The sequence below is a fragment of the Bicyclus anynana genome, chromosome 24, assembly GCF_947172395.1.
Source record: "Bicyclus anynana chromosome 24, ilBicAnyn1.1, whole genome shotgun sequence".
Lineage (NCBI taxonomy): Eukaryota > Metazoa > Arthropoda > Insecta > Lepidoptera > Nymphalidae > Bicyclus > Bicyclus anynana.
Genome location: NC_069106.1, coordinates 6288721 through 6305911, shown reverse-complemented (window position 1 = coordinate 6305911; position 17191 = coordinate 6288721). Strand labels below are relative to the sequence as shown.

At 38.8% G+C, this 17191-nt stretch overlaps 1 protein-coding gene across 1 annotated transcript; it reads left to right on the top strand.

Annotated features, from left to right (window-relative positions):
- The first annotated feature begins 1590 nt into the window (after window positions 1-1590).
- Window positions 1591-12623, top strand: LOC112056997 (uncharacterized). Its single transcript, XM_052889132.1, has 7 exons — window positions 1591-1718; window positions 6077-6194; window positions 6983-7053; window positions 7679-7754; window positions 8758-8904; window positions 10441-10600; window positions 11457-12623. The coding sequence occupies exons 1-7, from the start codon at window positions 1623-1625 to the stop codon at window positions 11593-11595; spliced, it is 807 nt and encodes a 268-aa protein (XP_052745092.1). The 5' UTR covers window positions 1591-1622; the 3' UTR covers window positions 11596-12623.
- Window positions 12624-17191: the final 4568 nt, after the last annotated feature.

Sequence of the window (17191 nt, the reverse complement as noted above, 5' to 3'; positions counted from 1 at the left end):
TTATCTACGAATGTAGCGATCTACGACGACTTATTCTAAGTATGATAAGGTCATTTTGACAAGTTTATTTGGTTTGGAATTAAATTAGGAAACCTGCGGAGACCAAATTGGATGCTTTTGGATGCTGGCGGCTCGAGACCGTTGTTCTTGGAAGTTCATGCAAGAGGCCTATGTCCAGCAGTGGACGTCCATCTGATGATGATGATGACTTACAGAACAGAAGCATTAACTAGAACCTTGGAAAAAAAAATCGAACTCAGGATTCGTGATCCAAAGCCGCATATGCTATCAATTGTACCACCTAGGCATTTATACCTCAAGCGTTGTAGGTAGTAGAAAAACCGGAAGCTAAGAGGGTACTCCAGATTTGCGAAGTGCGTATCAAGAAAGTATCAGAACCGCTAGTAAATATTGCTGTAACTGTGTGCCTACCAGTGGCGAAGAGTCCATACAAGCCGAACCCCGCCGAATTACCTTTTAAAAATCCATACATACATATTTATTATTGTAATGTATGTATGTATGGAATTATGGATGCATGAGAAACCGGATTTCCTTTTCTATGGGACGGCTTACCTTTGTCAAAATTCCATTCTTCGCCACTGGTGCCTACCTAATGGTGGGCTTGTACGGCATATTGGCCGAATTATTGCTGGGCAACTAATCTGGAGCAATTTCAATAAAATTCCAGTATTGTTTAAAATTGCTCCATTTATTCATTATTGCTCATTGCCTTCGACATGTATTACAAGATACGGTTGGGAAATTTTAGTCGATTTTTTTCTCTCAGTACCTTTTTACTACTATCTATACCTACAGCTACAGCGTATCATTAGTTGCTATGTAGGTAGGTTGGTATAGCTACTCTGGTAGGTGGTATGTCTCACGTTCTCAAAGTTGCACGAAGTATTGCCAGCAACTTTTGTTGAACTTGCTAATGTACCATTTTAAAAGAGCAACTGTTGAGTTTCTTGCTGGTATCTTCTCAGCAGAACCTGCCTTCCGAACCGGTGGTAGAATCTTTACAAATAGTCAACTGACGTGTCAAAAGTGCTTGTAGATTGAGCCTACTTGAAATAAATTAATTTTAATTTGATTTGATATATTTTGCTCTTAAGTGATCCATATTACCTATTCCACGCTCCTCAATACGGTGTGGAGTTACATAAAGAAACTGTTCTTGTTGTAGTCGTGACATCATATCTATACTAATATTATAAAGCTGAAGAGTTTGTTTGTTTGATTGAACGCGCTAATCACAGGAACTACGGGGCCGATTTGAAAAATTCTTTCAGTGTTAGATAGCCCATTTATCGAGGAAGGCTATAGGCTATATATTATCCCCGTATTCTTACGGGAACGGGAACCACGCGGGTGAGACCGCGCGGCGTCAGCTAGTTAACAATATTGCTGAAATCGGAGCAATTTTAATTGCCCGTCTAAGTGCACCTTGACTATAACAGCTACCTAACGTCCATTATAAAATACCAATACTGTTCCAAAGATGAATCATTACGATTACGCCAACCAATTAGTTTATCATTTGATAATCCACATTATCATTGATAAATATTAGAATGCTGCGAATAGGGGAAATATAGTATCAGTGTTCATAATTCAATATGGCGGTAACACGTCGGAATTACATTTTCGGTGCGTTTATTTCTAGTGTTTTGTGTGTGATTTTGACTATAGTGGCCATAGCTAGTAACAGTTGGGTTAGTATGACTTTTGAATACTTTAAAGCAGTATCAGTGAAGGTTTATATTATGAGTATACTTAATAATATTTTTAGTATTATCTGATGCTTGTAATGAGTTTTAAAGAATGCTGTTGGAAGTGAGAACATAGATTTTTTATTAGGTAGGTACTAGCTACTAGGTATACATACATGCCTAAAGCAGTAGGTATAATATATAGCAGCGATTCGGGGGGCGTAGGTTCGAATCCAGCCCGGGGCATGCACCTCCAACTTTCAGTTGTGTGCATTTTAAGAAATTAAATCACTATAGCCGTGATAGCTCAGTGGATTAGAACTCTGCGTCCGATTTCGGAGGGTTTGGGCTCGAATCCGGTCTGGGGCATGCACCTCCAACTTTTCAGTTGTGTTCATTTTAATAAGAAATTAAATATCACTTGTCTCAAACAGTGAAGACAAAATATCGTAAGAGAAAACCTGTAGGTTACCTACTTGAGAATTTTCTTAACTCTCTACGTGTGCGAAGTCTGCCAATCCGCATTGGGCCCTCTCATTCTGAGAGAAGACTCGTACTCAACAGTGAGCCGAATGGGTGATATAGAACCATAGGCTCGAGGCGAATTCATTAGATGGGGATTCCACTAAACGCCTCTCGTAATTTTAGTTAATGCCATTACGACTTCTGAGCTCTTTAGACACTAAAGTTCTTTTTGGATTTTTTACAATGAAGATAAGTTCATTATTATACCTTACCAACCAAAGATTTTATACTGTCAGTTAAGTCACTAGCGAGTTGAAACCGAGGCAGACAAAAGTGGCTAATTGTCTTAATTACATTTAGTCGCTGGTGGTCGCATTTCTGACTGGTGGGAGGTTTTGGCCGTGGCTAGTTGCCACCCCACCGACAAAGACGTACCGCCAAGCGATTTAGCGTTCCAGTACGATATCGTGTAGAAACCGAAAGGGGTGTGGATTTTTATCTTCCTCGTAACAAATTAGTCAGGTGAGATAAATGTAGTCAACGGCGAACTTGTAAGTAATAAAAAAACACATAATTATACATGTGTGCGCTCAGCGGAATACCTAAATTTGTATCAATTTTTGCGGTGATTTTGTAAGCGTAACATGTCTAATAGTCAGTAGAAAATCTTTGTTACCAACCTATTCATTCTCTATTACATAGACTATAATTGTACTAAGCTTATTTACGTCAGATATCGTTAGTTGGTATCAATTGTTTACTCTTTTGTTGAGTATTGTGATTGAGTATTTCCTTATCGTATGGTAAGGTATCTGTAGGTATAAAATCAAGGCCCTTTTCTCTGGTAACATAAGGTCAGGACAAGACTGGTCTATTGCTTGGTAAGCAAGTAATATTCATCCCGGTATTAAGCCGCGTCCATATAAATAGATCTTGTGGTCAATATTAGCCATTTTTTTTAATTTAGTATTGCTTTGCGTCAACTTAGCATACATTTAGCAAGTCATCAAGTAATCATTTTTACAAGTAATTTGTTTTAATAGGGCGAAAGTGGTCAAATATACTCAGAGGCACAACTATCCGCCCACATTAATATGACTGTTGGAAATAGGTATTGCGTCTACATCTCTTTTATAATCGTTTATGGAAACACTGATCTGTCATCTATGTAAGCTTGTCGTTTGTGTTTTTTCCGACCCGCACTTTTTGGTCTTGTACCCACCATATTGTTGTAAAGTTTCTTTCAATAAAAGCATTGATTCTTGAATTTATTTGTTTTATCGTGCTCCACTCGCTGACGTTGCCCTGCGACAATGATGCGAGTAAATTAAAGTGGGCGGATAATTGTGCCTCTGAGTATCTAATAGTCCATCGTCCGTCGTTGGCAGTCAGTCAAGCCATGCCATGCTTTAGTTACCTAAAGCGAAGGCAACCTTACTAAAATTATTTCTGGAGTCCACCTAGAAAATTGAAACATTAATCACTTAAAACAACCTTCACTTCACTTGTGCTCCTTTACAGAACTATCTTCTATATCTATACCTACTTATAATAAATCTGTAGAGAGGTCAATTCTGTACATGAAATATATTTCCAAAATAATAATCAGGGGGTAGTTAGTACTGATGCCAAAAATGCAATCAGTAAAATTTTTGTCTGTCTGTATGTTCGTCATAGAAACAAAAACTACTCGACCTTAGACCAGTTATTAATGGTCTAAGTACTCGACGGATTTTAATGAAACTTAGTACAATTGTTTTTCATTCTCCTGGGCAGGTTATACTTTCATCACGCTACGATAAATAGGAGCAGAGCAGTAAAGGGAAATGTTGGGAAAACGGGAGAAGTTACTGCATTTTTACAGCTATACTACCGTAAGGGCTGGATTAAGTGGTCTAAGGGCGGGCGTCTGCTAGTATTGAATAAAATGCATTCTATTTTAAGCAAGGAAACTCTAAAATCATCATTATATCAGCCGATGGACGTCCACTGCAGGACATAGGCTTTTTGTAGGGAATCCCAAACATCACGATACTGAGCAACCTGCATCTAGCGAATCCCTGCGACTCGCTGTCGTCAGTTCACTTAGTGGAAGGTCGACCAACAATGTCCATCAGCTCTTCGAACTATGTCCCACTGCCCCATTCATTGCCACTTCAGCATCATTTCAACGACTCGATGAGCTATGTCGGTGATTTTAGATCTTCTGTGGATCTCTTAATTTCTGATTCGATCACGCAGAGATACTCCGAGCATAGCTCGTTCCATCGCTCGCAGTGTGACTCTGAGCCTTCTGAGCCCATAGTTAGCAACCAAGTCTCGGAACCATAGGTTATCAATGGCAACACGCACTGTTCGAAGACATTAATTTGTCTTAAGGCACAGAGGAATTTCGGACTAAAATATATCGCGGAGTTTCCCGAATGCTGCCCTGTAATTCGCTGCTTCTGGTATAGCAGACAATAAAGTAGGCATTAATCTATACTTATAATAAATCTGTAGAGAGGTCAATTATGTACATGAAATATATAAAATTTTTGTCTGTCTGTCAGTATGTTCGTTATAGAAACAAAAACTACTCGACGGATTTTAACGAAACTTAGTAGGTACAATTATTCTTCATACTCCTGGGCAGGTTATAGTATACTTTTCATCACGCTACGATAAATAGGAGCAGAGCAGTGAAGGGAAATGTTGGGAAAACGGGAGAAGTTACTCCATTTTTACAGCGACACTACTGTAAGGACTGGATTAAAGAGGTGTAAGGGCGGACGAAGTCGCGGGCGTCCGCTAGTATATGAATAAAAAAATGTCTATCTTCAAGATTACTTTCATTGTGCAGTATCATTGATGTATATCTATCACGATTCCGAGTTATCTTTGAATTGTAAAATTGTAAAATTAACCTACCTACCTACCAATAATACTTACTTACTTATAGCAATAAATACCAAATCATCAAGGTAATATTGTAGGTATATAAAGCCTCAATAGCTCAACGGTAAGAGCAGTCAGACTCATCACCGAGGGGTGGTGGTTCGATCCCCGCCCCGTTGGTCTATTGTCGTATCGTATTGTCGGTCGTATCTACTCCTAATACAGTCTTTCCCGTCTAGTTGGAGGGGAATGGGAATATTGGTGATATTTAAAAGATATGGCAAATATTCTTTAAAAAAAAATGTGGAACTGAAAAATGCAGTGAGTATTATCTACCTATTGCATCAAAAGCCGTGGATTAATTCGCATAGTAATTAAACTATACTATACTATACTTATAATAAAACTGTAATAGTATAAAAATCTGACTGTTGTTATAAACCAAAAAAATATGTTTATATTATTTTTTGTCTGTTCGTCTTTTTGTTGACCGGGCATCACGCTGAAACTACTGAATTAATTCAAATGAAGCTTGGCATGATTTTTTTTTTGCAAATTTGCGAGATTTTTTTTGCTTAATTGACTAAAATTAGGTAACACAACCAAATGTATAAATAAACATTTTTTATTTTTTGTAAAAATTTTAGTTATCTTTTTTTTTTTACTTTTTTAACAGATGACAACGTTAATATTTAAAAAAATAAAATATGATAAATGTATATTTGAAATATTGAAACAAAAACAACAAAAAATATTTGAAAAATGTGTAAAAAATATTTAATAATGACTGCTTATTAAAATACTGATTTAAATCAACAATTAATAAAAAAAAATTAAAAAAAATGAAAAATTTTTGGCAATTTTTTTTTTGATTCTCTCTGCGTTGAATCTGTTCTGATGCGTCACGACATGACACGTCAGACAAATGTAAATCCGCTTTTAACCTGTTGGTAAATCCACCACTGACAGTAGTAGGTAGGTTTGTAGAACTGTAGATTATAGAAGTGTCATTGTTTCAGATAGTTTCAAATGTTTACACCGCCAACCAGGAGCAGGACAGCACCGTGCGCTATGGATTGTTTCGCGGAGAGTTCGCTTTGTATATCTTCGCTACACCCTCCTACAATACCTTATACAGTAAGTTTTGTAATTAACTCATCATAACGAACCAGGTTTTGAAGTAAAACTGACCCACCCACGCTTTACTTGGGAAATCATCATTTATCATCATTATCCAACCCATATTCGGCTCACTGCTGAGCTCGAGTCTCCTTTCAGAATGATAGGCCAATAGTCCGCTACACTGGCCCACGATTTTTTTCCTTCACCGTTTGAGACACGTGATTTTAATTTCTTAATAGCACACAACTGAAAAGTTGGAGGTGCATGCCCCGGACCGAATTCGAACCCACACCCTACGGAATTGGAGGTAGAGGTCATATCCACTGGGCTATTACGCCTCTTAATTTACTTGGGGAGTAAACAGGTGTATTTGTTACATAAACTGTAATCGGGCGAGTCGAACGGACGTTTAGAGGGAGAACTAAAGTTTTGTTTCAGTCGTGTAGTCAGATTTTTTCGGGATAAAAAGTAGCCTATGTGTTAATCCAGAGTAAAATCCATTTGCAAATTTTAGCCAAATCGCTTCAGTAGTAGCGGTGTTAAAGAGTAACAAACATCCAAACATCCATACAAACTCTCGCGTTTATAATATTAGTAGGATTAGCGGACGCCCGCGACTTCGTGCGCGTGGAATACAGTTTTTAACAAATCCCGCGGGAACCGTAGATTTTCCCGGGATGAAATGTAGCCTATGTGTTAATCCAGAGTAAAATCCATTTCCATTCCAAATTTCAGCCAAATTAATTAAGGAGTATGACTTAAAGTACCAATATATAATCTAAAACAACATAATTTTATTTTAGTGACATGCATCCCGGATATGAATGCCTGTGCCATGAGTTGCAAGACAGAGGCGCAGGCGAGAGAAGACGAGGTATGATTTATTATTCAGTGACGCAATTAGCAGTATTAAGATTAGGTTTCCTTAAATGTTATTGATGGATTATTTCTTCACATTTCTTTTTTGTTTGTTTGTCTTTTTTCTTTTTGTTTAGAGTAAGTTAATAATATGCGTTATGTACCCTATGTAAGCATGTTGTGTTTGCTTCAAGTAGGCACAATTACGTGAGGATGAGAAGAAGCTATTTATAATATTTGTTAGTTTAAGGTAATTGTGCCAGTTTAGCAAACCAATAAAAAAAAATTACGACTGACTGCCTCGCAGCTTCATCATTATCGTTAACAGCCGATGGACGTCCACTGCTGGACATAGCCCTCTTGCAAGCACTTCCAACACCACGGTGATGGGCCGCCAACATCCAGCGCCTCCCTGCAATCCGCTCGATTCCTCTCGAGTCCTCGGTCCACTTAACGGGAAGTCGCCATTCCAGCACCTTGAGACCCCAACGTCCATCTGCTCTTCGAACTATTTACCCTGCCCACTTCAGCTTCGCAACTCGTTCCTAAGATGGATATCTTAGACCTTATCGTCCCATAACATCTGATCAAGGGCTAAGTTGTCATTAAATAAAAAAAAATATTATTGTTTTATTTTTCAGGCCCGAGCCTTAGCTTCAGGCTACAGGACTAATCAAGCTTGCACCGCCGTCACTACCGTTGATACCACAAATCCCTGTAAGTAAAACAATATAGAATTTCATTATCGCTAGACATAAAGAACCGGCGATTGCAAATATACCTTATTGTTCATTATGGGGGTTAAAGCTCATAAAGAAAAGAGTTCTTTCACTATTAACCTATACAGAGGGAGGATCCCACCCATTATAGGGTCTTGACCTAGCACCCTTTATATAGTAGAGGATAATATGGAGCTTAGACCCACAATCCTGCTACAATGTAGGTTAATGATAATGACCGGAACGAGCCATGATAGCCCAGTGGATATGACCTCTGCCTTTAATTCAGAAGGCGTAGGTTCGAATCCGATCCCAGGTATGCACCTTCAACTTTTCAGTTAAGTGCATTTTAAGAAATTAAATAGTGCGTGTCTGAAACGGTTAAGGAAAAAATCGTGAGGAAACCTGCATGAGAATTTTCTTAATTCTCTGCGTGTGTGAAGTCTGCCAATCCGCATTGGGCCAGCGTGGTAGACTATTGGCCTAACTTCTATCATTCTGATTCTGAGAGGAGACTATATAACAGCATAATCTATGTAAGACAAAATATTAATTTGTACAAACGAAAAGGAGATTTAAACCCACTCCTTACTAGACACGGGCATAAGTTAATTATTTCTGCATATCGTCTCCAAAGAGTAAAAAAATCTTTTGTAGGTTTGTTAGGTGTACTATAACAAGACTGTGATGGACCTGCCAATGCATAGCTTTAAGCAATGTGTCAAAAAACATTTACTTAGTCATGGTAATGTTGTCATCAATTGTAAATTATAATATTGCATGATTTTTTTAAAAGAGCAACTGTTGAGTTTCTTGCCGGTTTCTTAGCAGAATCTGCCTTTCGAGCCGGTGGTAGAATCTTTACAAATAGTCAACTGACGTGTCAAAAGTGCTTGTAAACTGAGCCTACTTGAAATAAATGAATTTTGAATTACCCGAGAATGTTTCATAAAAAATCATAATAATTCAACCTTGTCATCAATCCCTATTGTTTATTGCAGTGAAGGATCCACCAGTGATATCATTCGGTGTATACGTTGGAACGTTATTGCTGCTCTTCTTGAAGCTAACGCTGGGCGTGTTGGCTGCCTCGTTGGCCATACTCAACGCCACCAGAAATCCTACGGAACCCGCATTTGGATTACCCGGTAAGTCTTTTACTCGATTGTAAAGCTTGAAAGGGTTATGCGCTTGACTTTGTGCAATGCATTTTGGTTCCAAAATAGGCCAAAAATCTGTGCACAACATGCAGCGCCGGCCCGAAGTAAATTTTAAAATGGAGCGAGATACAAAGGCGCCTCTCCTATTTGCTCCTAATAATATGAAGATACCTATACCAAATTATGAGTGTAAAGTAAGAATGGAACGCGAAGATCTCGTCCATACTCTGGGGTGACCAATTGAAAATCAGGCGCAGTACCGTCTACGGTTGACTGGGATTAAAATTTTAAGGGCTCTCTAGGATTTGGCGCCTGGATCGACTACTGCCCGTCGCTGTATGGACGTGCCGGCCCTGAAAATCGTGTGTTAGTTTGAATAAAATTTGAATTACTTTGTATAAAAACATAAAAAGTTTTTATTTTTTAGTTAAAAAAATATTAGTTATGCAGTTCAGCTCCAATAAACTCGTCAACACCTTGAAATTATGGGTAAAACTCCCCAGCATCCTGTAGATACAAACTCTTTTGCTTATAATATTAATAGTAGTTTCCCCGTATAGTGCCTGTTCTCGTCAGAATACGAGGATAAAATAAAGTATCGGATGATCGTAGTCGGAAGGGTAACTTAGTGGCGTAGCGTGCCTTTGCCCTGCATTAATGGGGGGGGGGGGGAGGAGGGGGGGTTTAAAAATTAGTCGTATAACCCGTCATAAGTCAGATTGTCGATTACATTTTACTGATTTTTGCGTAAGTGGCCCCGGCATACGATGGTAGCTACGTCCCTGGGGAAAGATGTCATTAAAAAAACAAACAAAAAATATTTCCTCTACAAATGGAGAATGTTCACTATTTTTAAATGTTAGATTTCTGTATGCTCCGTTGAAAACAAAAAATACAGTACGCCAGAAGTACGAAATTGCCTATAATGGGCGAGCAAATCTTGTGCGATGACGTCACATACAATATCGCGACCGTTAGCGCGAGACGATATTTATGCGAACTTTGAATGTATGTAAAATCATAATTATTTGGTATTTGTAAATAAAACAATAACTAGTGTATCTGTATATATAAAAGCTTTAATGTAACAAAGCGTTCTGTGTATATAAAAGCTTTAATGTAAGAGCCGTGATAGCCCAGTGGATATGACCTCTGCCTCCGATTCCGGAGGATATCGGTTCGAATCCGGTCCTGGGCATGCACCTCCAACTGTTCAGTTGTGTGCATTTTAAGAAATTAAATATCACGTGTCTCAAACGGTGAAGGAAAACATCGTGAGGAAACCTGCATACCAGAGAATTTTCTTAATTCTCTGCGTGTGTGAAGTCTGCCAATCCGCATTGGGCCAGCGTGGTGAACTATTGGCCTAACCCCTCTCATTCTGAGAGGAGACTCGAGCTCAGCAGAGAACCAAATATAAGTTGATAACGAATGTAACAAAGTTTCTAATGATTTTGCGTACCTAGTAACATTCTCCATTATAGTTTACATCTATATTTGATTAACAAAAACGTTTTTCATCAGGTTGCCTTTGGACAAACGTAGCCACTACAGTTGTGGGAATAACCGTGATGCTGTTGTTTGGAATATATTGGGCCACTTCCGGTCTGAAGAACCACCTGGCGTTCTCCTATGTAGCCTTCGGAGGCTCTACCCCTGCGCCTGGACTGGGTTACTCTTATTGGTAAGTAAGAACTAAGGAGATCCAAATCCATCCAATACAATCAATACAATACAATTTTTTGACGACCTCCGTTTTGAAGAATGCGCGGTGGATTTACAAGACTGGTCTGGCTGGTGGGAGGCTTTGGCCATGGCTAGTTACCACCCTTACCGACAAAGACGTACTGCAAAGCGATTTAGCGTTCCGGTACGATGTCGTGTAGAAATCGAAAGGGGGTTCCAACTCCAGGTTGCTATTAAGATCTTTTTATAAGAATAATATTTGTTCCTTTTGCCGTGGAAAGCCTTTGGGCATGTCTAAGTGCCACAATTGCACCGTATCATTTCACCGCGGCTAGTTGCCTCGACTGGTGACAGAAGGGTTGGCTCATTTTTTGCGCAAAGGATCACCCTGGCTGTCCAGCGCGGAAATGCAGCCAGTATTCTTGCCACCATTCCACGTGGTTTGTTAAGTTATTAGGATAAGTTAGCTTAAGTTCCGTATTGTAATTTTTCTCAATAAAAACAGACTTTTCAGAATTTGTTTCTACATACCTTGTTCTACAAATCATTGGGTATTAACGTCATCATCATCAACCCATATTCAGTTCACTGCTGAGCTCGAGTCTCCTCTCTGAATGAGAGGGTTTAGGTCTACGGTCTACCACACTGGCCCAATGCGGATGGCGACTTCACACACGCAGAGAATTAAGAAAATTCTCTGGTATGCAGGTTTCCTCACGATGTTTTTGCTTCACCATTTGAGACACGTGATATTTAATTTCTTAAAATGCACGCAACTGAAAAGTTGGAGGTGCATGCCCCGGACCGGATTCGAACCGACACCTTTGAGTATACTAATGCTGATTTACTTGCAGGTTACTCATATGCGCAATCGCTTGCTCGGCGACTAACGTGGTGCTGATAGAACTGCGTAGATTCTTGCTGGAACGAGACCCGCCGCCACCTACCATCAAATTGGAAAACCATTCCGACGGGAACATATTCCTCTACTAACCCATAAGATTAACTAGTATATTTATACATATTAATTAATCCATTAGGGTTTCATTCCATACCTCAAAAGAAAAACTTCTGTTTTTCCATTTGAGGCACGGAATGGATAAGATCATTTTGTCCGTGTTCTGTACGTCTAGACCCTGTATTTCAGCAAAGCGCTGAATACCAAGTTGAAATTTGAACCGTATACTCTACATCCCTATGAAGTTGTGGAAAAATCCAACTTTTAAGTTTAAGTAAAAAATGCACACTCTCATGGGTAAAACTCTACTTGATGTTGACTTAGAACTATGAACAAGGAGAAATCTAAAAACCAAATTATAATTAACTAGCCGACGCCCGCGACTTCGTCTGCGTGAAACTTGATGTAAACTTTCAACTACCCCTATCCTACCCCTATCCTACCCCTATCCTACCCCTACCCTACCCCTACCATACCCCTACCCTACCCCTAGCCTACACCTAGCCTACTTTTCTGGTTGATTTTTTACACCTTGTGTCCGAAAAACCCAAATATCTTACGGAACCCCATTTTTTCCAAAACAAAATTTAGCCTATGTTACTTGTGGATAATGTAGCTTTCGAATGGTGAAAGAATTTTTAAAATCGGTCCAGTAGTTTTTGAGCCTATTCATTACAAACAAACAAACATACAAACAAAGTTTTCCTCTTTATAATATTAGTATAGATTAATCTCTTGGGGTCTATATTATTTATAGGAGGTCGAAATTTCAAATTGCAGCGACTAGATCAAATATGAGAGGGCTAGATGTGCATTATATATAGATGTCCTTATTTACCTCGGGTCCATTCAGGTCTTGTTGAATTTATATCAGGTTGAATTTATGAATATATAGATTATAGATGTCCTTATTTACCCTAATTTTGGTGATAAAAACCTGTCCTAGACAATAAAGGAAATAATCGAATTATTTTAACCTGCTATACCTAAAGTCCTACATCTTGCCAACACTGTATTTAAATTTGTAAGCATAGCCTACTGATATCTTAAACTGTACGAGACAATAATAGAAGATGTCTTGTCTTAGGTATAATATGAATAAACACAACTTTATTAAAAAAAGAAATACGCGTTTTCCAAATATTATTTAAGCTAATTTATTTGTAAGATATAATTTAATAAACAATTTGTTTTAATATTTTAATGACATTTTATTTAATATTTAATTTACCTATTCACAAGGTCATGAATGGGTGTTACCTTAATAATGGACGAAGAGTCTGTGATAAACAAAAACCTTCGTTTTTTTATAAAATCTACTAGTTTGCAAGTTCATGCTACTGCCAGTAAGTACGTAAGTATAGTACGGTTTAAAGCGCATTTTTTTATATTTCGGGATAACGATAATAAGAAATTATGTCCCCAAACCCCTTGCAAGACACTTAGGTGGCACGGCAACCCTTTAATAAATTTCTCGGGTGAAGATTTCCCACCTACCTTTGTTACCTTTATACCGTGGTGCAGTAGTATGCGGTTGGATTTCAAACAGCCAGTCCGCCATCTTGGGGAGGCCGCCATATTGGATTTGTAATGACGTTTCTTAGCTAGACATGTAATGTCATCAGAACTCAGAGCGTGTGCAAAATTTCATCCTAATCGTTAGGGAAGTAGGTTAAATTAAGATTCCAAGATTTTCTCACACACATAGTTACAAGTGAAGCTAATATATGCGTGTTAAAAATGAGGGTATAAATCGCTAGTCATTTCACATCTAATAATGATTAAATTGTTCGTAATTAAATGAAAATAAAATTGATTAATAAGCTTAGAACAATGAGAATAGTTAATATATTTCGAATAACATTTTATAAACAAACGATACAATCATAATTTAACTAATTATGGGCCTCATAAGAAGGCTCAGAGGCACACAGTGAGCGATGGAACGAGCTATGTTAGGAGTATATCGAATCGTGATCGAATCAGAAATGAGGAGATCCGCAGGAGAACCAAAGTCACCGACATAGCTCAACGAGTCGCGAAGCTGAAGTGGCAATGAGCGGGGCACATAGTTCGAAGAGCCGATGAACGTTAGGGTCCTAAAGTGTTGGGATAGCGACCTTGTTGGTCGACCCCCCACCAGGTGTAGTGATGACATCAAGTGAGTCGCAGGGATTATCTGGATGAAGGTGGCTCAGTATCGTGACGTTTGGAAGTCCCTACAAAAGGCATATGTCCTGCAGTGGACGTCCATCGGCTGATATGATGATGATGACATAATTTAAAATAAATAAGATATGAAATGACATGCCTTTTTTACCTTCATTTCTAATTTGTTTGTTGGTAAACAGTATTCATTGAGTAGGGCTGTAGTAGAGAGATATAACCGAAATGAAGAAAACATTTCTAAGAAATCTTAATTCAAGCTGTGTCTACCGAAGCAAGTAGATGAAATACTCAACACTCCAATTAGTGTCGTGAAGGCTGTCGACTTATTGAAATCAGAACTAAAAAGAATTGAGCTTCGCTTTCATTGAGGGATACGATAATAAAAATGTTAACAGGTACAGACAGCAAAAAAACTATTAATTGTTATAAATGGCCTAATTCAAGGTTTCTCAAAGTGGGGTACGTGAACCCCTAGGGGTTCGTCAATCGACGGCAGAGGGTTCGCGATAAGATTTACATGTAAGATTTACAAGGGTCCATTAGTTAGTAAGGGGTTCGCCGTCATTTGGAAATTTTAACAGTGATTCGTGGAGCGGAAAGTTTGAGGAACCCTGGCCTAATTTATATATTTTCAAGAGCAGTGGCGTAGCGTGCTTTAGAGGGGCCCTGTATCAAAATTAGTTGGGGGGCCCACTAGATGAGCGGCAAATTCCAAAAATTCTCTTTTACTTTTTTCATTTATGTAGGTTTTTCTCTCGGGAAGCACCACCAGATTAAGTTATATTGTTGATTATATTGTTTTTTGCTTTTACACACGGGTAAGGGGCCCCTATAGTTCGGGTGCCCCATATCATTGATACGGCTGATACGGTGGTAGCTACGCCTCTGTTGTAGAGTACTTACTGTACTTACTGTACTTCTGTTTTGTAAATCCACTTCCGTATCATTTTATAATGCCATAGATTACTCACACGCATAATTATGTATTGAAATTGAAAAAATAAACTAAAGCATTGCTTTCCGTTACCAAAACAACTTTTCTATCTGTATAAATAATTGAAGAGACATGATTAGGCAAGGGTATTTTTGCATACTTTTTGACAACCATCCTTGCGAGTTCTCAGTAAGATGGGTTTTCTAACCGTCACCTTTCATTTAGATACTTACAGGACGTTTTGCACCCGGGCGCTACGTGAATTAGAGACGCCTCTGCTCTTTATAATATTAGTATAGGCAGTGTTTTGCTATCCGTACATATCTTTCAATCGTTTCATTACTTTAATGCGGAGGTTTTAATGTTATTAGTACTCCGCAACTTGTATCCGACGGTAATAATACTTCATAATATTCGCAGCGATTCAGAGTTGCGGTAAAGCTGTTTAAAAAGTTCATTTAGTTTTCATGAACATACCAAGCCCAGGCTACGAATTTCATTAACAACGACTTTCCACATTATTTAAAAAAAAAAAATCAGCATCATCTCCTTACCCTTATCCCATTTAAGTGGGGTCGGAAAAATATGTCAATCTTTTCCATTCGTTTCTATTACTCGTCAACTCATCATCCACTCCTTTTACACACATGTCCTCTTTCACACAATCCAACCATCTCTTCTTTGGCCTTCCTGTCCTCTTATGTCCTTCCACTTGCACATTCAACATTTTTCTAGTAATATGACTTTCCTCTCTACGCATTACATGTCCATACCAAGCTAACCTTCTACTCCTCAATTTTTCCGTCACTGGCGCCACCTTCAGACTTCCTCTTATATACTCATTCCTTATTTTATCTATTCTTGTCACACCACACATCCATCTGAACATACGCATTTCGTTCACATGCATTCGTTTACTATCCATCCCTTTCACCGCCCAACATTAAAAAAAAAATAATAACACTTCGAAAAGATGACGATAAAATCATCTAGAACTAAAAACCATCACGCTGCTCCAATGCTATTCTATAAATAACTAGCGGACGCCCGCGACTTCGTCCGCGTGACACTCGATGTAAACTTTCAACTATCCCTACCAAACGCTTCCGAACTAATTTAATTTTTTTGGCCGAAAAAAATTCGTTTTTGGTTTTTCTTACAATAAAAATCTTAATAGCAGCCTGGAGTTGGGAAGTTAGCGGTGTTAGTACACCCCGTGCCTCGGAGAGCACGTAAAGCCGTCGGTCCTGCTGATCTCTCACCGGTCGTGTCGGTCTGCCGTCCCATCGGACTATGAGAGTGGGAGAAAAGTGCACCTGTGCTTGCGCACACACTTGTGCTCTATTAAATCTCTTGCGTATGAAGATGCCAAAATTTTTTTTTTGGTGGGCTTGACCCGGGATTCGAACTCTGCTACTGCTACTGTAGCTGTACTAGCTAACCACGGGACCAATGAGGCAGTTATTTTTAACCGACTTCAAAAAGGAGGAGGTTCTCAATTCGGTCGGTATTTTTTTTTTGCCATTTCTGAAAGGACCACATGAAACAACACTCCGCAAAATTTAAATCTATAACATGGCTTGAATTAATACATCATCGGCTTAGCACCGCCTTCATACTGATCAGCAGGTAGAACATATTATGATGTTATTTTTCGCTTTTTAGTTTAGTGGGTACGTTTTTAGGTTTTGAAGTCGGTTGTATTTTTTTTATTAAAATTTTTATTATTATTAATATTTTATAGAAGTCACATTACTTCAACTCGTATTATAAAGAGGAAAAGTTCAGGGGTAATCTATCTCAGGTTCAGGATCTACGTAACCGAATTTCACAATTATTTTACCAATGGAAAACTACGTTATTTTTGAGTGTCATTTATTCCCGTATCGCCTCGGGAACAGTAACTATGCGGGTGAAACCGCGGGGCGTCTGTTGGTAAACTATATTTTTAAAAATTGGTTTCTGTCTAATATTTTGATGCATTTTCCCCCATCACTATTAAGCAGGTTGTACAAGGTTCATCATCATCAGAAGTTCACTGCTGGACATAGGCCTCTTGCATGGACCTCCAAGCACAACGGTCTCGAGTCGCCAGCATCCAGCGGCCCCAGCAACCGCTTGATATCCTCGTTCCCCCAAGGGGGGTCGACCAACACTACGCTTTCAGGTGCGGGGTCTCCATTTCAGCACCTTGGGACCCCAACGTCCATCGGCTCTTCGAACTATGTGGCCCGCCCATTGCCACTTCAGCTTCGCGACTAGATTGCGAATGTTATATTATTTTTTGCTATCTCTACTTTAAGATATTAAGTAATCCGCCTTTCGAAGTAATCCTTCTAATTTGCAAGAGCTATTTTAATTCCTAAACCAATAAAGCAATTTTAATAAATAAAATTTAATCAACCGGGACTTATGACCAATGGGTGTAGGCAGTGGCGTAGCTAGGTAACCAAGGGCCCTGGTGTAATTAAAAAAGGGTGTTAAATTGGGTGTGATCCTACTAGAGCAGCTTTGCATTCTAATATAGT

Excerpts from the sequence above, each read along its gene's own strand:
- LOC112056997 (XM_052889132.1), top strand. The coding sequence starts at position 1,623 with ATGGCGGTAACACGTCGGAATTACATTTTCGGTGCGTTTATTTCTAGT. Across the intron at positions 6,195-6,982 it reads CTCCTACAATACCTTATACA|TGACATGCATCCCGGATATG; the intron begins GTAAGTTTTGTA and ends ATTTTATTTTAG. Across the intron at positions 8,905-10,440 it reads ACCCGCATTTGGATTACCCG|GTTGCCTTTGGACAAACGTA; the intron begins GTAAGTCTTTTA and ends GTTTTTCATCAG.